Source organism: Podarcis filfolensis (assembly GCF_964270895.1).
Source record: "Podarcis filfolensis genome assembly, chromosome: Z".
NCBI classification, from domain to species: Eukaryota; Metazoa; Chordata; class Lepidosauria; order Squamata; family Lacertidae; genus Podarcis; species Podarcis filfolensis.
The window spans coordinates 17,930,164-17,954,463 of record NC_139617.1 but is presented as its reverse complement, the minus strand read 5'-3'; the positions used below and the strand labels follow the sequence as shown (position 1 = coordinate 17,954,463).

At 44.5% G+C, this 24,300-nt stretch overlaps 2 protein-coding genes across 6 annotated transcripts in view; one reads left to right on the top strand and one right to left on the bottom strand.

The window, feature by feature from the left end:
• The window catches only part of SASH3 (SAM and SH3 domain containing 3), a 16,906-nt gene extending 8,775 nt beyond the window's left edge, over nucleotides 1–8,131 (top strand). Inside the window, exons 6-9 of the mRNA XM_083596072.1 lie at nucleotides 195–401; nucleotides 1,472–1,622; nucleotides 1,911–2,089; nucleotides 7,831–8,131. Of these exons, the coding sequence (XP_083452198.1) occupies nucleotides 195–401; nucleotides 1,472–1,622; nucleotides 1,911–2,083 (531 nt within the window). The 3' untranslated portion in view covers nucleotides 2,084–2,089; nucleotides 7,831–8,131. The remainder of the gene's footprint in view (nucleotides 1–194; nucleotides 402–1,471; nucleotides 1,623–1,910; nucleotides 2,090–7,830) is intronic.
• ZDHHC9 (zDHHC palmitoyltransferase 9) lies at nucleotides 3,732–24,300 on the bottom strand. 5 transcript variants are annotated; one of them, XM_083596063.1, is made up of 10 exons: nucleotides 24,177–24,300; nucleotides 21,362–21,627; nucleotides 11,826–11,986; nucleotides 10,952–11,110; nucleotides 9,940–10,077; nucleotides 9,728–9,774; nucleotides 9,458–9,562; nucleotides 8,544–8,647; nucleotides 6,174–6,324; nucleotides 3,732–5,933 (listed from the first exon to the last, which is right to left on the bottom strand). In XM_083596063.1, the coding sequence occupies exons 2-10, from the start codon at nucleotides 21,526–21,528 to the stop codon at nucleotides 5,832–5,834; spliced, it is 1,134 nt and encodes a 377-aa protein (XP_083452189.1). In that variant the 5' UTR covers nucleotides 21,529–21,627; nucleotides 24,177–24,300; the 3' UTR covers nucleotides 3,732–5,831. The 5 variants fall into 5 exon arrangements, with proteins under 5 accessions (XP_083452189.1, XP_083452190.1, XP_083452191.1 ...); XM_083596064.1 differs by having other exon boundaries at nucleotides 24,147–24,225; XM_083596065.1 differs by lacking the exon at nucleotides 24,177–24,300 and adding an exon at nucleotides 23,773–23,898.

Here is a 24,300-nt window from a genome sequence, read left to right as displayed (position 1 = left end):
GAAGGCAGTAGCTTGACTGAACCATACCTGAAGGTCACAGAAACCCCACATCCTCAGTTCGGGGGTGGGGGTGGGGAGGAAGTAGAGAGATACCAGGCTGATACCAGCACCTGTGTTCCTGTAGGACTGAATAGTCATGCTGTGTGGTGCTGTAATATCAGCTAAAAGATGTAATGATTTTGCATTTGGTGTAGAAAGGAGATGTCATCCACATCATTGCAAAGGCACCTGCAGGTACCTGGACTGGTCTTTTGAACAACAAAGTGGGCTCCTTCAAGTTCATCTATGTGGACATTATCCCAGATGACCCCGCGCCAGTTGCAAAGAGCAGTTCGCGAAGCAGGAGCAAGAGGCCCAAACCCAAGACCTTGCATGAACTGCTGGAACGCATGAATCTTGAGGTGAGGATGTTGCCCTACCAGCAGAGCAAAACAGCAAGGCTTTTTGGGGTTGGGTTTGTGGTTCAGGGACTGGGCACACATTTTGCATGGAGGAGATCTAGGGGTCCGTCTCTGGAATCTCCAAATATGGCTCAGAAATGACACCTGTCTGAAACTCTGGGCCTCACGGCTAATTAGCAAACTATAGTTAGATAGACATTGGATGGGCTAATGGTTTGACTTGGTGGAGTTGTTTTTGAGGAATGTTTGGAGGGTGCATGTAGCTCTAGCTCATTGCTGGCATTTTGCTGTACAGAGAGGCTAGGAACAAATGCGATTAACTAGCCCAGGCTAGCATATAGTCCACATATGTACATACAGCCGTAATTCATTCCCCGTAAATGAATGATAGGCCAGCCTGAATTTTAGCAGCCTGAGTTCAACCATATAGAGCTATCATAGCCACTGCATAAAAGCTCTTGCAGCTTGTACAAATGTGCAGCAATGAAGGATCTAAACTTATTGGCAAAAATTCCACAAGAACTAGCATTTGAGCTCCATTGCTGAAGATCTGTTCTGATTGCATCTATTGCACAGATGTAGTGTATTTCTCCCCCAAGCTGCTACTCCCCACTTTTTAAATCCTCCCTCTCTCTAGAAAACACTTATTTATGTTGTTGCACAGAGGCCTCTGTCAGAACTGTTATAGCCTCTACTCTTGTTTCTCCCTTTGGGGGTTTACAATGAGACTTACTTCTTCAGCAAAATCTTTTATCAGCATGTAGGACCCTAGGGCAGTTGTTGGGGTCAGGGGCTAGATCCTTGCTTTGGACTCCACTTGAAGAAACAATTTGCTTCCTTAGCAGTGGGTGATTGGGTCTGGTAGCCACCAATAAATTTCCCACAATGCTCAGGACTTCTGGGGCATTGTGGGAAATTAAAATGGAAGCAACCACAGCCCAGCACTGATCAGAATGCTGCTGTGGCCAATGTCAGGTAAGTCTACCAGAGTCTACACATGAAGTCCCCCAGTCACTGAACCTGGCTAGCTGCTCATAGCCAGCACATTGATGCTCTTTCCCATTCATCAGGAGTATGCTTCTACATTGCTACTGAATGGCTACCAGACCTTGGAGGACTTCAAAGAGCTGCAAGAGACCCACCTGAATGAACTGAATATAACTGACCCACAACACCGTGCCAAGCTGCTAACAGCAGCGGACCTCCTGCTTGATTATGACAGTAAGTGCTTTTATTAAAAAGCTTGTTTCTTTCCCTTCCCATTCACAGACTCTTTAGCAGACCACCTGCTTTGCCTGCAGAAGGTCCTAGATTCAAAGCTTACAATCTCCGGTTAAAAGGGTCAAGTAGCAGACAATAGAAGATACCCCATTCTACTTGAAATCATGGGAGGCTACTGCATTCAAGGGTAGACAACACTGGCCAAATAATCTGGCCTCATGTCCAACAGCTTCCCATTTCCCTACAGGTGGGCTTTCCAGTAACAATAGTTGCTTTCTCTCTCCCCAGCAAGCAGTGAGGCTGAAGATGAAGGAGGAAGCTTGGGGGGCCCTGGAGAGCCAAAGGGAGACATTCCCCGTGATTCTGGCTGCTTTGAAGGGACAGAGACACTGGACAGCGGGCGAGAAGACTCTAAGCTGGGGGAAGAGCTGCAAAATCTCTCTCTGGCTGGCTCACGCTGAGAAAAGGTTTTTCCTTCTTCGTCCTTGGGGTTGGTTTGGCAAATGTAAGCAGTCATCCAAAATGCGCCTGCCTCCAAGACAGAAGATACAGCTGCAAAATCAAAAGCTCCCTCTTCAGAAAGAGTAAGAGCATTGCTGCAGCCTTACTACACCCGGAGTATTGGCTGGATAAATCAATAAATCTGTCAGGTCCCAGAAACTCTGCCTTTCCCCAGGCTAGAAATTTTAAGAACAGGTCTTTGCATTTAGAAAGGCTTGTTGTTTAGCCTTCTTGCATGCAGTTGGCTCAAGCTGTCCCCCCACCATAGGTACTAAGAACTATTGAACATGCTGCTGAGCTGAGGATGGTTACTGTTCTCCCCATAGGCTCGGTACCTTCTGGCTCAAAGGACACCCCAACCCCCCTTACGCAAAATACAGAACCGACACAAGAGGGGTCATGACTGAAGGCTGGAGGTAGAACTAAATAATTGTGGTCTGTATCCCTGAAGAAGATCAGCAGATGCAGAGATTAATGCTCTGAATGTAGCCACTGCTTTCCCCTTCTTTGTGTTGTGGAATGGAAAAAGGCTCCCCAGGAGGAACAACGACCTAAAAAGCAGGGTGGCTTGCTCTAATGTGAGGAGGAAATGAAGATGGACAATTTACTACTTTTTTTTGCTTTGAATATACCCATAATTATCTTGTTTAAAATGACGTGTGGTACTGCAACGAGAGAGAGAAAGCAGGGAAGGGCCATAACTCAGTGGCAGAATGCATGTTTTATACAAGGACAGTCCCAGGTTTGATTCATGGCATAGCCAGGCAGGGCCACGAGATGCTTCCCGTCTGAAACTCTTGGGATGCTGCTGGCAGTGTGGACTAAAGCTCGATGGACTATTGGTCTGGCTAAATATAAGGAAGCTTCCTGTGTGTCTGGTCAACATCAGGTAGGTGTAATTCACAGGCCAGCTGAGCTGCCTCTGAGAAGCAGCACCATTTGGATTAGGAGGTCTGCACTTTACTGGCTGGGGATGTTGGGCTGTGTTTCGCAAATTGAACCAGGGTTTCTTGGGGTAAGATTTAGCCTCTTTGTACAGGATCCCAATAAAGCACATTTACCCCCCAAAGCACAGGTCTGGTACAGCCTTTTTGGAAAAGTGGGTTTAAAACCACCACCCTCTACCCAAGCACCAGAAAAAGAAACCCTCCACTCTGCTGTGGAGTGAGGCATACTGGCCCCTCTCACACAACTGTGACAGCCAGTTCATCCTGTTTGTTTCCATCAGCCCCTCATCCAATTGCCCTACGCCAGCCTACACAGAAGCTGCGTCTTATGAAAACTTGAAGGCAGTTCTCCAAGCAGGCTTCCATGATAATGACTGGCAGGAAGAGATGTCAAGTATACCACACCAGGTTTTCCCTCTTTGACAACAGTTATGGCCCCTGGTTCAGTGTGGCTTCTCTGTATCAAAAGGGTGGTGTCCTGGCAAAGTACCACTTCACAAGGCAGGCTGCCTCTTGTTTTACTACAGAAGATTCAGTTTAAAGTAAATGCTGCACCATAAACAGAGGCAGGGGAACCAGGCTACCTACAAGCCTAACACCAATAATGGAGACTAGCAGTGGAGGCAAACTGGTGCCAAGGCAACACACATAACACACCAGATAAATTCCAATACCTTCATTGAGATCAGAGGAGCACACCAAAGCTTCAAGGCAGCCAGGACCATCCTGCTCCCTGGAGCAATTTGACACAGTACATTAGAAAATATAATCCAAACAATATGGTTGCAACACTTGAGATTTGGTCAGTAATTGGGGAAATACGGGAGTAGCCTTTACCTTTGCCTCAAGGAAGGAGGGCAGCACTGGCAAGGCATCAAGCAATGATTGTTGGAGGTGCATCTGCCTATTCCTGGCTTCCACCATGCCCAGTGGGGGAAATAAGGAAGCTACATGGACCACACCACCACGTTAGAAGAACCACCTTTCTCTCAGTCACTGCAGGGGACTTGCTAAACTAAGGTTACCAGGTTTTTTCCAATGAATCTGGGGACACTTTTCAACATCAATGAGTTTTGTATGGGGACTGATTTGTAAATCCAGGGACTGTCCCTGGGAAACAGGGACATCTGGTAACCTTATCTGGTAACACACTGATTCTACCCCTGCAGATGAAGAGAGCACAAACTTGGCCAGAGTGCTTCACCACTTGGAAACACAGTGGGAAGAACTGGTGATGTGACTGTCCTAAGCCAAGTGGGAATACACTGAGATATAACCTCTAACAGCTGCAGACCATCAGGAAGAGGTGAGGGGAAGATAAGCTTCTCTGCTGCCCTGACCTGAACAGTTAGCTAAATCTTAGGAATAGGCTAAGCAATGCTCTGTTCCCACCTCAGAGGTGCTGTTCATTGCACTTTGGATATGGTCTACTCAGTGACAGCTGAACTACGTTAGAATTGCATGGTGCAGGAAGAAAGCTAGTTTTTCAGGGAGCGAGGGTTCCAGCTAGTCTTCTCCCCAATGTAGTTGGCTTCTTATGTGGAGAGAGAGTTTTAAAAAAGAAGCATGTTCCTACCAACAGTCTGACCAGCAGCCACAAAATTATCCTATGGTGAAGAATCCTGATGATGTGCAGTTAAGCTGTATGAGTCTTGCTTGAAATGGCACTGAAGGCTACTCCACCCACCCACCCCAAACATACTACCACTCATTCAGAGCCCTTTTTTTGGCAACTCCCCTCCACTTATAAACAAGGAGGGATTGGGAGGCACAAGAAGGTCTGGACAGAGCAATTACCATTTAGCCAGATAATACAAAGAGCATCACTCAACACTGGATCAACTGAGCTGAAGAGCACCAGGTGGTTTATGGGCCACAAGGAAGTAATGGAACAGGGGCACACCTCCTATGCCTGTATAGTAGTATCCTTTCCAAGCAAATGCCACTGGCTCTTTTGCTCCCAAGTCACTTTACCACCTTGTGGTCCACCCTGCCCCTTCAGTAGCCCTGACTGAGCAGCTTAGCAGAATGGAGGGGCCAGCTTTTACCAATGCTACCTCAGAAGACTGGAATGGTTGGGAGGAGGGACTGAGAGAAGACCAGGAAGACATACTAACTGGGATAAAAGAGGAAAGAGAAAAATGTACCAGAGTTTCAATATCTAGACAAATAGAAGGAGTTGGGGGGCAAGGACAAGCTAGAGCTCCCTTGGCTGGTTGTTTGATGATTTAGGACCACTTGGGGTTCAGAGGTACCATATGGCACGGTCCGGCAGGAAACATTTGGGAAGGAGCGCTATGTAGAAACCTGGTTGTCTTATGTTCCCATTATCAACTTGGCTCTGCTGGCTGCTGAGTTCAGCCAACATAAAATACTGCAACCACAGGTAGAAAGACAGTACAGAAAAGTGCCACCAGCTCCATCTTCTTCCCAGCTGGCTCCACGCTTCAACGATGTCAGGCTAGAGAGGCACTCACTTAGTAGTGTTAAGAGACCAAAGACAGGGGAAGTGGGCCTGCCCTGGGAAGCAGCAATTGCCTTTTGAGGGGGGAAGGGTCCCTCAGCAGCATAGTGGGTGCTCAGCATCCATTAGAAAGGGGAGTGCTGGCACTCATCAGTTTGTAGACACAGGTCACAACCACTGGTGAACAAACAGCCAAAGGGAACAGCAAGGCCACTGTCCTGCCAAGCTGTTTCCTGCCCTGGTCCTCTCCACAAGGAGTATGCCAAACAAAAACAGCGTTCATGTCCACTTCGAAGGCTAGTGCGTTGTCTGCTCGTGATCCAGGGATGGAACAGATGGTTCTGCTGCAGAAGGGGGCTGCGCTGTTTCCTGTGGCACCTTGCCTGTTGGCACAGGGAGCTGGAGAGGAGAAAGGAAAAAAAGAGGGAGAAGAGAATGAAGGGTGAGTCACAGCAGAGTATTAAAAAAAAAAATCTATTTCAGAAGGAAAACTGGCAATTCCTGGAGGTTTCTTTTAGGACTGCATAGCAGAAATCACACCCACACACACCCTGCCCGAGAAAACCCCATCAAATTCCCTGTCCTTGGCCACCAGATTGCAGAGTACATTCAAAGCAAGCTGGCATCTGCCACACTTACCACACTCTCCTCTGGGAGGGCACTGTCACCACTGGTTTCCTGGGCACTGGGTTTTTCTGTGGTCCCCTCTTCTTGAGTGTTGGGCTCGGGTCCAGCACTGCTTTCAAGGGCAGCACTCTCCTGCTGCAAGATGCCTCGCCTATCCAGCACGCTACAAGGAAAGGATGCGGTGGGGTGAATCAAGAATAGTAGTATACATTTTTGATCTTTTAAAAACATTTTATTGTGTTTTAATGAGTGGAGTCTGGATCATTAGGGTGAATAGGTCTATGCTTGTTTTTTTATTATTCCCCCTCCTCCTATGTTTTTAGCTGTTCTTATTTCTTTCTGTAAGCTGCCTTGAGTCCCTTTCAGGGGAAAGGGTGGGGTATAAATAAATAATAGTAATAGTAATAGTAATAGTAATAGTAATAGTAATAGTAATAATAGTGGGTCACTGTTGCACCAACCTCAGTTGCTCTCAGCAAGCCCTCACCTACCAAGAAGAACCAGCTGCACAAATATAAGATGGGGGACACCTGGCTTACAAGCAGTACATGTGAAAAGGATATTGGGGGTCTTAGTGCGCCACAAGCTTAACATGGGCCAACATTGTGATACAGCAGCAAAAAAAATGAATGCTATTACAGGCTGCATCAACAGAAGTAGTGTCCAGGACAAGGGAAGTAATAGTACCTTGTTATTCCGCCTTGGCCAGACCATACATGGAATACTGTACCCTGTTCTGGGTGCAACAGTTTAAGATATTGACAAGCTAGAATGTGTGCAGAGGAGGGCAACCAAAATGACCAAGGGTCTGAAAACCAAGCCTACTGAGGAACAGTTGAAGGAGCTGGGTATGTTTAGCCTGGAAAAGAGATACGAGAGCCATCTGCAAGTATCTAAAGGGCTGTCACAGAGAAGGTGAAGCAAAAGCTTGTTTTTTCCTCCTCTGGAGGGTAGTACTTGAACCAATGGCTTCAAGTTACAAGAAAGGAGATTCTGACTCAACATCAGGAAGAATTTTCTGATGATAAGAGCTGTTTGACAGTGGAACAGTCTCCCTCAGAAGGTTGTGGGCTCTCCTTCCTTTGAGGTTTTCAAGCAGAGGTTGGCTGGGCTATCTGTCTTGGATGCTTTAGCTGAGATTCCTGCATTGCAAGAGGGTTGAACTAGGTGATCCTTGGAGTCCCTCTTCCAACTTTATGATTCTGTGATAACCACTGAGGGTGTGGCTCTGCCTGTCATTAATTCTAGCTCAACCTACCACTGGGTTTTAAAGATATGCAGTTCAAATGGAACTATTTGATTAGACAAACAAACACAGAAGGCTTGAGAAATGCTTTCCCTGCTCCACTGGGAAGAGTAGCAAGGAACTAGCCCAATGAAGCAGTAGCAATGTAAGCTGCCTTATCCATTTCCCTGGAATTTGATATTTCACACACACACACACACTGCACCTCTTAGACTAATATACATATCAGAACATGATTAGCTGTCCAGTTTTGCACTCCTTTGAATTTTATGGTACTTGAACTAAACAACCACCACCAAGTACCAAAACCCACCTTAAAATAATGTGTACTTAGAAATAAAATAAGTTGTTAAATAAATGCTGTTGAAATACATTCTAAGTACTATGCAATTATGTTTTTTTTAATGACATTCATATGGAAAGTGAATGGAACAGTTGTATAAATCAACACCTGCAGAACTGACATGAGCCTGTGGCCCTGTTGTTAAAACTCCAGCTTCCGTCAGACTCAGCCACCACACCCGAGGGACATGGAAAGAGGACAGATATAATCCCACAATGCCTGAAGGACCACAAGTTCCCCATGCCAGATGTAATAAACTATAACGTGATCAGCTTTTGTGCACGTGTCTGTAAAAGTATCTTCAGCCATATGCCTCAAATAGGAGCATAAATTGCTATCAGTTCTACAGATTAGCAGAAAGAAATGTTTCTGCCATTCTAACTGGTTGTTTTAGTTATTTGTTTTTTTCTGCTCTTATTCTATATTACTGCGCTGATGGATATTACTTCTAAATTGAGTTATTGTAGCCCACTCTGGGATCACTTGTGATGAAAGGTGGGTCAACAATATTTAAAATAGATTAAATTAAATGGACTGGAAACAGATGGATCTGTCCATCTCTCCTTGTGACCTCAACCTGAAGCAAGACTGGGAGATGGAAACAGGAGGAATTAAAATATGGAGCTGGTAGTCAAGGAGGAAGATTATCCCACCCAATTCCCAGAAGCTGCCATTAGTCTCTCATCACTTAGATGCACATGAGCGCCTTCAGTCCAAGCACCCCATACCCTACTATGCCCAGCACTATTCTCAGAGGCATAATGTAATATCCAAGCCCAAATCAGACCATTACCTGGGAGGCAGAGGGCCACACAAGACCTCACAGCAGTTCTTCATAATGTTGCCATGGCTATAGGGATTCTGCACACGGTTCTTCCCTGTCCAGGAACCTTTGATCTGAAAGAACAGCAAAAGGTGGAAGGAAGACCAAACACCAAAATTAGCACTCATCTGCATGATGACAGACCTCCCCCCACCCCCCGACCAAAAAAGCACCTGTCTTGTTATCCTGATTCTCCCTCTCCCCTTACGCTTCTCTAAGAGGATGGTCCCTGCTGCTTTCTTAATTACTTTGGTCCTAATAGAAGCCTTCCTCATTTACAGAGCAGATTTGCTCCCAGAACATGGGTGCAGCCAGGGGTGGGGTGGTGGAGCTCATCATATAAATAAAAAAAATACTTAACTGACCAATTGCATCACAGATAACTCAGTTCTGCCCCCCCAGCCTCCCCCACCCCCGCTAACATAAATCCTGGCTATGCCCATGTCCCAGAATCTGGTACGTCACTGAAAGACTCGACAAACTGTTGTCCAGCAAAACTTTTATCTTGCCTATTAATCTGCACTTGAAAAAGTTTATTCCAGTTTGGTAGTCTCTGGAGGCTATGACTGAAAGAGAGGCTCCCAAAGTAGAGAAGCCAGAGCTGCACCTTCCCACCACCTCTAAAACATTTCAGAAAGAACTAGAGATTTTAAAAACAAAATAAAAGAAAGGTTCTGCAATGTTATTTGAAGGAATCCGATTTAGTTCAAATCCATCCAAGATATGTTTTGGACCATGTTCCGATGGTATTCAACCACTCCTGCCCATCAGGATTCCCAACCCATGTTTGCATTTAGCAGCCTTCTTAAAAAGAGTGTGAGGAGTCACATATGCAGCTGGAAGGCTGCTTGCTGGAAGGGGTGTATCTTTGTATTGACACTCACATCTTCGTTAGTTGTCTGGTTCAGCGCTACCAGAAAAGTGTGGAAGCCAGTTAAACCCACGACAGACCAAAGTGTGAAGAAGCAGATCAAAACCTCCAGGACTGTGAGCAGCTGAGTTAGGGAACAAGAACTGAACTACAGATGGCTTAGCTTCCCCCCACATTGCAGACAACCCCACCCTGATGCCCCTCCATTCAAGATGGTCTCTCTCATTCTCCTCCTGCAACAGGCAGGTTAGAGACAGCTGCAGCGGAAGCAAAAAGGATATGTCCCTGGGGTTTCTTTCAGAGTATTCAAAAAGCCAATCTTCAGGGATTCTATGTGAAAGGAGAAAAGTTAGTTAGTCTACAGGTGCCAAACAAACCAGGAAGAGCAGGTATTGTTTCCCAATAAAACCACCCCCTTCCCAAGTGATCTTTCAATCACCAGCAACATAGCCCCTTTTCTCCTCCTCCGCCCCCCCGCCAAAAACATGGACTCACTCAGGGCAACGTAGACAATGTTGAAGGAGAAGATGTAGATTGTGAGAAGAGACAAGGAGAGGATGAAGAGGTAGAAGTAACGATAGTTCCTCTTTCCCACGCAGTTGCCCACCCAGGGGCAATGATGATCAAAGCGCTCTGCAAGAGCCAGACAAGCACATCAGCAGAGCCAAAGCTGTACCTCTCCACCCTAGCCGTATAACTCTCAGCAAGAAGTCAGTACATACATATATATATAAATATGTATGTATTTGAATTCCGCTAACATGTCAAAGATACATTGCAATTTCCTGTACTAAGTTGCTAATGGACAGATTCACACACCCATTTTGGGGGTGGGGCAACTGCCAAGGAGCAACTTTTCGCTTTAGAACCCACATGGTAAAAACTGCCCTTTTGGAAGGAGGCTTTTGTGATTATATCCAGAGTGGCCACATCCCTGAAAAAAAATACACTTCTTTTCTAACCTTTCACAGGTATAGAACAAGCAGTTTTACCACATGGATTTATTTATTTTTGGCGGGGGGAGGGGATTGGTGTAGGGCAATGCCTCCTCCCTCTGAATCTGTGACAACTCTTAAACACAACTGCTGATGTACTACTCTCAGGAAGAGGTAACCTAACCTTGCTATTGGTTAGGTTCCAGATCACAGCACACCCAGACTGCCTGGTGATTGTCTAGGCACCAAGAACAAAAACTGAGAATGTAAAAAAACTGAGAATGCTTTTATGTAACAAAACCAAAATCAAGTTCCTAGCCTTTATGGCTGAACAGAGGACTGAAGGTGTGGAGACCATGCCTGGTCAAATTTTACATATCGTAAAGATGGAAATTCAGTGTTCCTTCCGTGACTAACAGAACCAGGACACAGAATTCAGCCATTTACAGCAGGGAGCTTCTTTATTTGTAGTAAATATACAACAGTTTTCTTGTGACCTCTGTCACAGATTATCAGGAGAACTCCTTTATTAAGCTTCTTTTTTCAACCACAATCACAGTCCCACTACTCACCCACACAGTTGTCACAGATGCTGCAGTGCGAGGCACGTGGTGGACGGAAGATCTTGCATGTGTAGCAGTACTTCAGCTTCACTATCTGGTTATTGATCTGAAAGTTCTTAATGCGTGGGGGTGGCCGCTGGCCTGGAGGCACAGTCCCATTGGTTGCCTCTGCAAATGAAAACCAGTTTGAATAAGGCAGGGGTGGCTACCATTTTCAGTCAAACCTCTGAGAGCTGTATGCCAGGGTAAAAGTGAAAGTGGGCACTACCAGTCTACACTCTCTCACACAGCATAATCACCACCCACCTAGGCAGACAACTAGACAGATATAAGGGTATCTTTCTCACACACAATGCACAAACCACTCCACAAAACTCAAATCTCTGCTCTTTGGAGACGGTGGTCTTCTTCATAATTTTGTTCCCCATCACAGGGTTGGGCTGGGAGGAAGCAAAGGCACTTCTTTATTGCCAGTGTTTATTCTTCCCCTTGTGCTCTTGCTAATGGCTTAGAGGTGCTCAGGAAACAGGAAGGAGCACTTCCTGTTTCCAAAGCACTCTGACGGCATAGCAAAGGCAATGCACAAAGGGAGGGAAAGGTGCATTTACAGGGGGGCTGACAAGCCACTTTGGACAGCTTGGCAGGCCTGATTAAGCCCATGGATTCAGCACCCTGGTATGCAGCATAAGGTAAGTGGTGTGCGCCCATATCTCTGGGCAGGACCCTACCCTCTCATACCCTTCATCATCCAGGAGCAGTGGGGGAATTCTTTCCATACCTGCAGACTCAGGTGGTTAAACTATGCTTGGAAGGTTTGAAGAAGGCACCACCCAACAGGCTAGAACTATGTTTGGAAAGCTTGAGGAAGATGCCACCCACTCACCAATCTCCATTTCAATGAAAGCTGCCTCATCAGGCAAGGCTCGAGGAATCACTCCTGGGTCACTGAAGCTTGTGCGCAGGAGGGTAGCCATCGCAAATAGGAAGAGGACAGCTCCAAAAACAGGGATAGTTGGGGACAGATGGACAGCAAGATAGCGACACCTGCAATGAGAGAAAAGCCCATAGCAACCGAAATCAGACACAAAGCCTGTTGTGTGCCAAATTATGCTTTGGGGGGGGGCTAAAAAAACCCCAACATAATTGCTTTAAAATGTTGCCCTTTGACTTCATGTCTCCTTGATGCTCAGAGGCAGTGGGGCATGAAAAAAAAGACCTTGTACCAATAGAATCAGGATTAAAGCAAATGCCATGGATTTCCCAAGTCCCCTGGCTGGAGGGTAGAAACTGATATTTGCTACAGATTTCTGTTTTATTTTGAGAACCCCTCTTTTCAAAACAAGATTTTAACTCTGCCATTTTTTTTAAAAAAATACACTTTCCAGTTCCATTGTTTGTTGATGAGAAGAACTAGGAAAAAGCTGAGCAAATGCTAGTGAAGTATGATAATCGAACAAAGTCTACACAGCACACTTTTGGGGCCTTCTCATATACCTATGTTTGAAAGTTAATGTTTGAAAGCATTTATCTGCCCCAGGAAGCACTGAAATCAAAGTGCAGTCTTTTGAAAGGCAAGACCCTGGCAAAAGCACTTGTTTGCACAATGTTTTTGAACAGCCCTCAAGTACAATGTATTTGCATCCATAATACAGGCTGGACTTTCCATCCTAGCATCTGAGTAGCTCTCCAGGGTTTCAGACAGGAAGTCTTTCCCAGGCCTACCTGGTAGGACTGAGCCTGGGATGTTCTGACTGCAAAAGATGTATCCCACCCAAGTGCTGATTGGACTGGGACCACCAGCTTACTTTCAGAATGGTTGCTACAACATGCACCTTTGCATCACCATCCCGACCTTTTACAGTTAAAAAAAAAAAAAAAGGACAGGAAACAGAGATCTGCAGAGCACCACCATGTCTATCCTATGCCTATCTTAACAATGTTCCTGCCCAAAAGGACGCTATCACTAAGACAACAAGGAGGTAGGTAAACTGTGGAGGAAAATCTAGCAAGATCAAGAACAAGAGAAAGAAAGGAGAGGGGGAGACCACCCCTTTCCTGCAGCAAAAGAAGGAAGTGGGATGCTGACAGTAGCTCTGCAGCCTCCACATCCCTGCTGGAGCCAGCAGGGAACAACCTCTGCATGGAGCACAACCCATGAAGAACAGCTGACTCTCTGGCACTGCTGAAGCCTTCTCTTCTCCCCCCGCCTTGTTTTCTCTTTTTACACACACTCTCCTATTGAATTAATATCTAACAAGAAATGCTGCGACACCATTTCCAAGTTTCCACCTCTGGTTTAACAGCTCACTGATATGACAAGACCCCTCAATTCTGAATTTGGAAGTCAGAATAATTAATCATGGAAGTGTGCACATACTTCTTTTGCACAAATAATTCTGCTTTTAAGAATGAGATGTTTACAACAGTACCTGTTTTAACAATTGTTAGAAGGGAGGGAAGGAAATATAATTGATATAGGAGTCAACTTGAAAGGTCAAAGAGGCTAATTAACAGCCTTCAGAAATGGAAAACTACTGTAAATGTTCCAGTGCCTCTTGCGCCATTTTAGAGTATTTATTTGGAAGAAAATAGATGATCTTACTAGTATCAGGGACAAGTCTTTACTGTTTTCAAACCAGCTTATCTGAGGGCTAAATACATGTTACATTAATTACACTTCATAAAACGTATGTGCTTAAATATGAGCACTTTTATTTGAAAGAAAAGATGTGAGGCTCCAATCCAGATTAGGAACCAGAAGCAGTTTTCTGTTCAAAAACTCCTACCTTTCAGGAGTACCCTGGTATAGGCCACCAACCTGGAATGGGGTCTCACAGCTGCTTTCTCCAAAATGGGTCAGTTTTAAACACACTTTAAGAAAGAAGAATGAATTATATTATTATTTGGCCCCCTGTCTAGTACTTTAGAAATCAGTAATTTCCACCAGCCACCAGAAATCCACTCCAGCAACTACATTCTCCCAGCATTCTAATGTTGCTTCACAAATATTTTTGGCATTCCAAACATTCAGAAGGCTTGTTTCATTACTCATCTGATATGCTCTCTTTAGCGAACTAAAATTAAACTTTCAAAACAAAAACACCACCATATGAACAAGGGCGGGGTCACGTGCATCAGCCAGCTAAACTTGTGTCACCATTAAAACAAATCAAGTGGAACTGACAGACAGAATTTCCTTCCACGCCCTCATTAGAGAGAATATGGGAAGAACCCCAGAAAGAGGAATCTTTAGCTGAATGTCCAATACGCCCATAAGCCAAACAGAAGCCCCATTTGATAGTGGCTACCAAGTAACAAAAACAGCCCATGCCTTTCCCTCCATCCCTTAATAGGAAATTTTCAGTATATAGACCATACTTAAAATCTTTCCAACTGGCACCCGGGCAGCTTACAGTAATAGAAATTCCAACCAACCAATACAGGTAAACACAAAAATAGAAGGAACAGATGCAAGAGCAGCAGCAACCACCACCCAAATCCAGCCAAGTGGTGACTTTCCCACCCCGCAATCAATCAATGCTGAAAGCTCATCAGCATCCACAGTGAAATACTTTTCAATGCACTCTTCTGTACTCCAAGCAACCTTCACATTACTAGCAAGTGGGATTGCCAGCCACAACCCTTTCAGTGAAAACATGCCTCCAATATCTGAGATTAAATATTTAGCCGTATGCCACAACTGCAGCAAGAATTTTGTTAGCCAAAAATTGGAAGCTACAAGAAATACCAACAGTGGAGGAATGGCAGATGAAGATGATGAACTTTTTAGAGCTGGCTGACCTGACTGGAAGAATCCGCGATCAGAAGGAGGAGGAGCATCAAGAAGAATGGAAGAAGTTCAAGGACTATTTGGCTAGATATTCTAACATAATTTAAGTAGAACTACTTATAAGTAACAAATTGGCCTAGGAGTAAAATAGATTGAATTGTATAACATTATGGACTAATAAGACTAATAAGAAAGAAAGATGTTAATGGAACAAGTTAATTTTATTTGAAAGTGGATTTTGGAAAACTGCTAAAATGAGTACTATGGAAACACAGGGCAGATCTGAGGAAGTCATTTAACAATGTTATTTAAATTGGGTCTTTAACAGTTAAGATATATGTTTGTCTGTTTGTCTATTGTAATGTTTTCTTTGTGTGTTCATTATAAATTTGGAAAACCAATAAAAAAATCTGGGGGGAAAAAGAGAGATTAAATATTTAGTATGGAAATTTTTATTTGAAAGCACTAGAAGTTTGGTGGCAGGCAGGGAATATGTTCAAATTCAAAGGGCACTTTAATCATTCATGGAAATACGAGCAAAAGACTTTAAAAAAAAACCTTATTTGTAGGCACAACTATGACACAGAAGCTTGGTACTTTGACAGGAATTTTGCATACCATCATTTATGAAACTGATCTAGCCAAACCTGCAGGTTCATTGTGCATCACCCTAAAAGAGAATCTCTGTTCTTGGTGTCAAGTAAAAAAAGCCTGTTCTTTGTCATTTCTTGTTCCAAGACTCACATTTAAAGTCCTGTTTTTCTACATGTGCACAAGTCACTTAATATATCCAGATCTATTTCACCAGACAGATCTCTAGGTAGAATAACTTTAGAAAGAAATTGGACAGAGTCATGACTCATCAGGAAGACATACACATCACGTGAAACTCTTGCCAGCCCACCTCCCCTCTCAGGATATCATATAAGGGTTCTTCCCTATTAAATAATGTTTAGCTTGCCGGGCTTTCCTCCACAAAACCAAACACCAGCGAGGCAGCACTAGCAAAAGCAACAAGCAAGTCCCACTTGTGAAGGAAGAATCTCCTGGCCCCACCATTCATAAGTCAAGCTGTCATATAACTTCCTCACATGCTCTTCAAATGCAAAAAGGTATTAAGATGCCTACCTAGGAGACTTGAGTTATCTGCCCAACTAGCTCTGGCTCCCCATTGGTTAGAAAGAGTCAAAAGTCATTCCGTCAAAAGAGAGGGAAAGAGCCTTTAAAAAGTTGAGCTGCCTGCCTTTGGGGGGGGGTTGAAGATTGGGATTTCCATGCCACTGGGAAGCTGACCATCCTTGAAGCCCACTCTTAAATATATTAGAAGTATTATATTGTAGTGGGAGAATTAGGATTAGCCCAGTTTTAGAGCCACAGTGCTATGGTTTATTCTGTATTCAGTTTTTACCTTCCACTTGCTCCTCCTTTATCTATTACTTCTAATAAAATTTCACAATTTGGCCACTGATGTGTGTGCAATTGCCAATCTCAGGATTCTAAAATCTCCATGTGCCATCTGGGTGAGTCTTAGGGAGTGTGGACTGCCTTTAAACTCTGAATAACTTAGAAGGTAACTGTCTGGGAAATGAAGGGTGTATTGGTCCCAGAATTCCTGGGCTTTAGGAAGTTTGGGAGGGGGGTATGACAGGGAAACAAGAAAGCTGCCTTGATATCAGAGTAGGAGAAGGCAATTGGAAGCTAGCCCTGATTTTCCCAGCAAGTTGTGTGCAAGTTGAACCAAGGACTGCAGAGTACACTGGCTCAGAACCTTTTTAGAAATTAATTTTGTGCATGCTCAGTTTTCCCCCTTGCTTCTGGGGCTGTGGGTGACAAAAAAGGAGGGTGGCAGCAACTATCGGAGAGCAGGACCCAACTGATAACAGTGCACAGCTGTTGTGCAGAGTTGGGCAAAGAAGGGGATGTAAGAGGCTCTCCTGGGCATGCCTCCTTTGCCACATCACTATCATAATAGCAAGGCTTAAATAGTCATGATCAAATTGTACCAGGAAGCAAATGTGTCTTGACACAGTCGCATCGCATTAGCAAAATAGCAAAACACATTACTGAAAACAGACTACATGGCATACCAGCTTTAAATGAATGCCTACTGGGCAGCAAAGAGCAAGTCACACACCCACTGACACAGCCTTGTGAAGAATAATAATGTTGAGGATGATCATTCATCTCCTGTTCCACTTGTCTATGCAGCTTCTTCTCCCTATCTGTTATATACAACTGCTGGGTCATTTACAGTCAGGAGTGGGTCTGCACTTCTTTCCCACGCAGAAATCCCAAATGCGCTGGTTGTACCAGTGGCACACTCTCTCAGCACAGTCTCTCACAACCCTTTGCTTTAAAAGGCCAGTAGTTCTTTGAAAACTACAGAACCAATACACAGCCAGGGGGATTTAAGCTGCTAGTCCCAGGTTAAGGTGCTAATGCTAAGAGGTGTAGCAGTGTCAGCAAGTAATCAATGGCAGATGTGAAGCGAAGTGGCCAGAGCATAGGAACATGGGGGTCTGTTTATCCAAGCTCAAGTGAGCATGGCTACGCTAAGATTAAACTGAATGACCGTTTATTTCCCTTTCTCTTTTGCTTGTGCAAGTATTTCCCAAGAAAAGACACGTTTTCAAAGGTTTCATTCACTGCATCAGGTTTGGAAGTCACATTTTGGGAGGCACTCTACAAATAAAAACAGAAGGGCAGATGGTGCATATACAAAACATGACTACACCTTGCTGGGACAAAAGCCAAGTTGCCACATGACAACAATAACAGAGCAAACTGAGGTCATGCCAAACAGAATATAATAAAACTTACATTAGATAGTTCTTGTAACTAGAGAGAACACATGCATCCCCAAAAAGAGTAATTGAGAAGCTGACTTTCACCAAAGGACTGTAGCTCTAGGACAGCACCTGCTCTGCAGATAGAAGGTCGCAGATTCAGTCCAGGTGTCTGCAGACAGGGTAGGGAGATACCCATCAAAAACCCTAGAGAGCAGCTGTCAAGAGAGTGTAGACAAAACTGAGCTAGATCAGGGGTGAGAAACTGGATCTGTTTGGTGGGTCAGATCATCACACACCTACCTCCTATGGCCCCAATGTGACAAATGGGTAGGGCCACCAATCTGTCAATCACCTGATGACACAATGCCAAGCAATCCCAGGACTTTAAAACACTATGCAGGACCCTTTACAAGTTTCTTACAAAGAACTCTGACCCGTACTTTGAAGCTGCTAAACAGACCAATGGTCTGACACAGTATAACTTATGTTTCTAATCCAAGGATAAATGGATAGAAGTGTCCTGAGATTTCTTCCATGGCTTGAACAAGCTCCTAATTCAGTTTCAGCAGGCAACACAACATTGCTATAGTTAAAACAGCAGCAAATAGGCACTCTTCTACCCAAAGAGTAACTCAAGTAATAGTCAAATGAATAGTACATTAAGATTTTCAGGAATCTGTGACACTGATTTGACCTCCTCTATAAGACAGGTTCAAACACTGAACATTCCAGACTTACTCCACAACGCCATTTCAAAAGTGAAATGTGTTTTTTTAAAAATTTTGTTTCACTTTGACCACAAGAAGGGGAACAAATCGCAATAAACCAATTAACCTGACCCCTAAGGTTAGACCAATACATCAGAATCAGCAATAAGTTCCAGGGTATGTACACAATGAATGTACATAGCAGTCCTTGATTTTACCCTTCACCATGTCCTGTTCTCATTTCTGTTACTGTATTTGCGTAAGGAGGTGGTGCCCAGGACCTTAGAGAAACACAAGAGAACTGGAGTGGTACAAAGATTCAAACTCTGCTTTTCCCTTTAAAAGCACTCCCCAACATTACAGATGAAAAGAAAAATCCCTGCACAATCTGCTTTCAAATGTGCATCAGGAAAATAGAATGGCTGGGGAAACCCAGTTAGATGGGTGGGGTATAAATAATAAAATTAATATAGTGAGACAGAGCTGCACAAAGTGCCAGGACCTGGTTACTCCAAAACTTCTTCCCATCCATAGTCAATTATTGTCAAAAACACTTAAATGGCTTGACAAATGTTCAGTGTTCTCAATTAGGGATCTACCTTACCCAAACATGGACCCATCAAGGAGCACTCAACAAGAAGATGACAAATCACACAACAGTCAAAGGAGTCTTGGGTGTTCACTGTTTTATCAGAATCTGCTGCTAATTTGGCAATAACTTGCTGGGCACTACCATGACAGTAGTGATGATCATCACTCCCAACCCAGGATCAGAGGGCAGCTTCTCACCAGTCAGTGAGGTATAGCAGCTACAGTAGTGTATGTACATCAAGAGAGACCCTGGTTTGAATTACCATTTGGCAATGAAGGTCACTAGATCACCTTGAGCCAGTTACCATCTCTTACTGCAGCAATAGGGAACCTGCAGCCCTCCAGACGTTGTTGCATTACAACAACATTACAATTCCCATCATCCTAAAACAATGGCCATGCTTGTTGGCACTGACAGGAATCCAGCATCTGGATGGCCTCACCCCTGTCTTAGCCTAACCTACTTAACAGTGGCACTGTGAAAATAAAAGTGGTGCTGGAAGAGAACCATGTATTCCTTAAGTTTATTGGAGAAAAGGCAGGATTTAAAGAAGTGCGTGAAGAAGTACTTTCTTTTATCTGCCCTGAATCTTCCAAGCTGGATTAGAAATACTAGCTTAGTCCTACCTACCCCTCCCTTCATCTTATCAGCAAATGCTTGAGTGCTCAGCAAGGTGAGCTGGAAATGATGTGAGTGCCAACACACAATCTAGTTTTGCGCAACAGCTGCTGGGTAGAAACTGGATCAATCAGTCTATTATCTGCCAGAATGTCACATGCACAGTGTCTTAAGGGGCTCATTACAAACGTAAGGTAGCAAAATCTCTAAGAAAGAAGGCTGAACCTGTGACAGCATCTATGATTTCAGGATCTTGATATGGACATACCTGGACATATATCTGGACATATATATCGATTAAGAAATCAAAGGATCATAACCCTTAAGTGATTGTGTGATTCTATATTAACCTCTTTCTGTATAATGTACCATCTTTCATTAATTACTGGGGATTATTTCCAAGTAAATGTACATAGGATCAGATCATAATGATGATTTTAGAAGAGACATTCAGAATAAAGCAAATATGACTATGTTTAGGTTCCAAATCAGAATTCAAGTTTGCTAGTGCGAAGAGGTGCCTTCTAAGCTGATTCTTGATGAGAGCAGAGTTAAATCTAGCAACCTGCACTGATATAATTAGTTGACAGACTTCATGCTTGGCTACATAAAATGTTAATATCAAAGTTTAGAAGCCTTCACAAAAAATTCCCAGTCTCAATAACTTCTTCTTTATATCATTTCTTGCAATGACACATGAATTCAAAACAATTGCATCTTAAGAGTTAAAAAACCGGCACCTACAGTGGTACCGCGGGTTAGATATGCTTCAGGTTACAGACTCCGCTAACCCAGAAATAGTACCTCGGGTTAAGAACTTTGCTTCAGGATGAAAATAGAAATCATGCTCCAGCTCCGGCAGCGTGGCGGCAGCAGGAGGCCCCATTAGCTAAAGTGGTGCTTCAAGTTCAGAACAGTTTCATGTTAAGAACGGACCTCCGGAACGAATTAAATACTTAACCCAAGGTGCCACTGTATTTCCAGAGATGATCCTACTTTCAGCTCTCAACAATGCAATCAAGGTGAACTATGGGACTCTTAGAAGGTTATTTCTTATATTTATTTTTTTCTACAAATATTGGCTCCAAATTTACTTACAGTAACACATAATCTACACTCAGAGATGTCTCTCTTGATGCATACTATATTGCAGCATGGTTTCAATAGCTAATTTGGAAAGCTCCTTCCAAAAAAGCACACTCATTTGTCCTGGGTAAGTGACTAGCCATAAGTTTATTAACCTGGACATTCAACAATCTGAATAGATAAACTTCAGACCCTTTGTGTTACCAAATGATTCATAAGCTCTAGTGATGAGCTGTTCAGTTAGCAAGCCAATGGTTCTCACAAATGACGCTGTAAGCATATTTGGCAGAAACAAACTGAAGTAACATCTTCTGCAATGCCACTTCCTAGTTTACAAGCCATCATAATCAGATTATCTTTTCACAAGCAACTCACACATATCAAATCCACAATGGCAGCAGCAAATCACTAAGATACAATATTCATATCTTCTGTCCTCAACCAAAAACAACACCTTTCAGAGGTGGTACAGTACTTTATAGAGGCTAAGAAGGCCCTGTGGATCTAAAGGGCCTCACCCTTATTCATCCCCTTGCATGGGACAAAGGCAAAATGATTTCCAATATATTCACACAAGTTTGAGTTGGCTGGGTCAGATTATGAATCAAAAAAGGATTTTAAAAATATCAGCATAGTTTCACAAATACTTCTCAAGACGGATAAAGACATCTGATTACCAATCTACTCTGCCCTTACAATAGCAGGCAGCAGCTCAATATTTCCAATGAATATGTACTCTTCTAACAGTCAAAGCAACTCAAAGAGTAGAGCCATTCCAACCAACCACAGCCTTGAAAACACCCACACAAACAAAAGTTTCAACCACTGTGAACTTACTCAAAAGCAAAGAAGAGAGCACAAGTTCCCACAATGAGGAAGAGGGTCAGATAGAAGATGCCTTTCTGTCGAGCCATCATGATGCGCCCATCACAACAGAATGTGTTTCTTCCTGGCAGCTTCTCCCATTTCCGTATCACTTTCTTCCTTGCTATCATCACAGACATGGCTGCACCTTCACAGAAGGCAGGACAACTGAGCAACAGTCGATCTCCACACTAGCCACTGGGATTCACACACCATTCTCAGAGATCCAGCCTCAGCCCCTGTAGAGGTAGAAGACAAGGAAATTAGTTAGCATGGTTGTCTCGTGATACCTGGATTTAAAAAAGTGTCTGAAATATCATTGCTGGAAGCATTTCCTTCCTGGTACACTCACATCCTACTCCCAAGCTTAAGTCATTCACTGAAAAGCACTCTTTTAAATGACATTAAGTGCCTATCTTATCCAACAGGAAGCACAGAATATGGCTTGTGCCATATCTCTAGTATGAGGAAGGCGTACACACTCCCAATGTTTTACAGGTCATCAACAATTGCAATAAAAGAGACCTCACACACACTTGTGGCTGGGTGTGTTCCTCAGAATCCTTCCCTATACCTCAACCAGGATGGATGCCAGATAGGTCCCAAGAATTGCAATAGATTTGCTCTTCTCCCAATGACTTGCCAGTTTGGATCACAAAGAGCAGAGTCTTGCCGGTCAGAAGGTCAGTGGCTCAAATCCCCACAATGGGGCGAGCTCCCGTTGTTCGGTCCCAGCTCCTGCCCACCATCAGTTTGAAAGCACGTAAAAGTGCAAGTAGATAAATAGGTACCGCTCTGGCAGGAAGGTAAATGGCGTTTCCTTCCGCTGCTCTGGTTCACCAGAAGCCGCTTAGTCATGCTGTCTTTTTCTGCAGACAAATGTTGGCTCCCTCGGTCTATAGAGTGAGATGAGCACCACAACCCCAGAGTCGTCTGCGACTGGACCTAACGGTCAGGGGTACCTTTACCTTTACATTATAGTATGATCCATAATGGCACATGGATTTCCACACTAAATGATCATCAACCATTTTCATACCCTGCATCACACAGACCACAGAACTCTCTAGCAGGCAGCTCCTGGATCCAGCCCAGAGTTTATGGTTCAGCATGTAAAAAAACAAACAAACCTCCCTGGTGCTTTGCCCCAGAATAATCCAGTGATTGAACCCACTCAGTTTCTACAGAGTATTGTCCAACAGCTGTTAAAAATCACCTTCCCATCTATTTCTTGGTTCTCTGTTGTTGCCCAGCAATAAGAACAGACAACAATGAAGAAGAAAAATTCCCCACTTTCGCTTTCCACCTTGGCTTTACAAATCCTCTCATAGCCGTTGCTCTCTAAACTATCCGACAAGGATATGGTCAATACAATATAGGTTTCTTCATGGTGTTCTAGAAATGAAATGGGCCTCTAATTGTCTGGGATTCTGGACGCAGGCTCAATAACTTAGAACATATTCGTTCCCATTAGAATTTTCTAGCCACCCTTTGTAGTAGCAACAAGAAAGCAGCAAGGTTCTTTGTATTTAATAATCTTTCACACCTTCAAGAAGCAGGTTGATTAATGAAGAGTGAGAATCATTGCACTACAGTGACTGAGCAGTAGGGAGAAATAACCCAGTTTAGCTAAACAGAAGTGAAGCTTAGGCTCTTGTCGATGTGATATTTGCCTATTCTTCCTTTTCCTTGGTTTTTCAGCACGTGGGACAGCAGGAGCCTGTTTGGGGAAGGGGAATGTGCGGGGTGGGGAGGGGGGCTATCGATTGTACTGACGCGCCTACCCATGAAAACACTCGAGAATCTGCTTTTCTTTCTTTGGGATTAAAAAGCACCCGCCCAAGACTCCCGCTTTGTTTATTTTGGTTTCGATTACTACAAGGTCCATCTTTCTTCAGCGGCTCTCTGCCGTCTCCACGTTTAATGCCTGTCGTTCTGCACAGACAATTAAACGTACAAAAAACAATAATAAGAACATGCATTACAAAACTGAGCGTGATTTCTATTCTCGTCCCACCCCACCCATGCCCACTCCCAACCCGAACACATCAAAAGCAACCACCATTAGCATGGCTGGTTATTAATACTTGAATAGTGGCAATAGCAGTTATACAATTAAATAAGGGGAAGAGGAAAAGCCGAGTAGAGACAACCGAATAAGACACACACACACACACCACCTTCTTTTACAACCTGGTTCCTGCAACGTGCTCCCTAGACCCACGCGCGGCTGCCGCCCATTGTTTCCAGCTGGGCGCTCCGCGACCTTGCACCATCCGCAAGGATCCCGACGACAGTCCGACACGTGTCTCTCCCAACTCCCACGGGCGGCGCGCGAAAAGAACCGCCGCACAATAAACGCAAAAACACGCGCGCGCACACACCACGTTCAGCGGCAGCAATGGGGAGAGAGAGAAGCCGCGCTCCTGCCGTGCACGGCTGGCTCCACGGATCGGAATGACAGCAAGGGAAGATCGTGTCCGGGTGACAGGGAAAGGGGCCCACTCGCGGACCACGCCCCACGCGTAACAAAAAGAAAGAGGGGAGGGGGACACCACGCCCACCGCCGCGACTGGGAGAAGGACAGGCCGTTTGTGTGAGGGGCGGAGAGCACAGTGCGCTGTCCTGAGGGAACACCCGGGGCCCCGACCTCACCCGTTACAGGAACGGGTATGGGGGTGCTTTATTCTCCTCTCCCATGGCTCTAGATCTTTTTTCCCATTGCCATTTCCCCCGATCCTCCTCCCTTCCCTCTCACCGGCTCGCTCGCGTATTTCTGCCCGCTCACCTGCCGCTCATCGCTGTCGGGGCCGAGGCTGGGCTGCGTGCCGCCGAGGCCTTTTCTCTGGCAGATCGGCTGCTTATTGGTTGAGCTGTGCTTCAGCACCGCCTCCCAGCTCAGAGGGGATGGC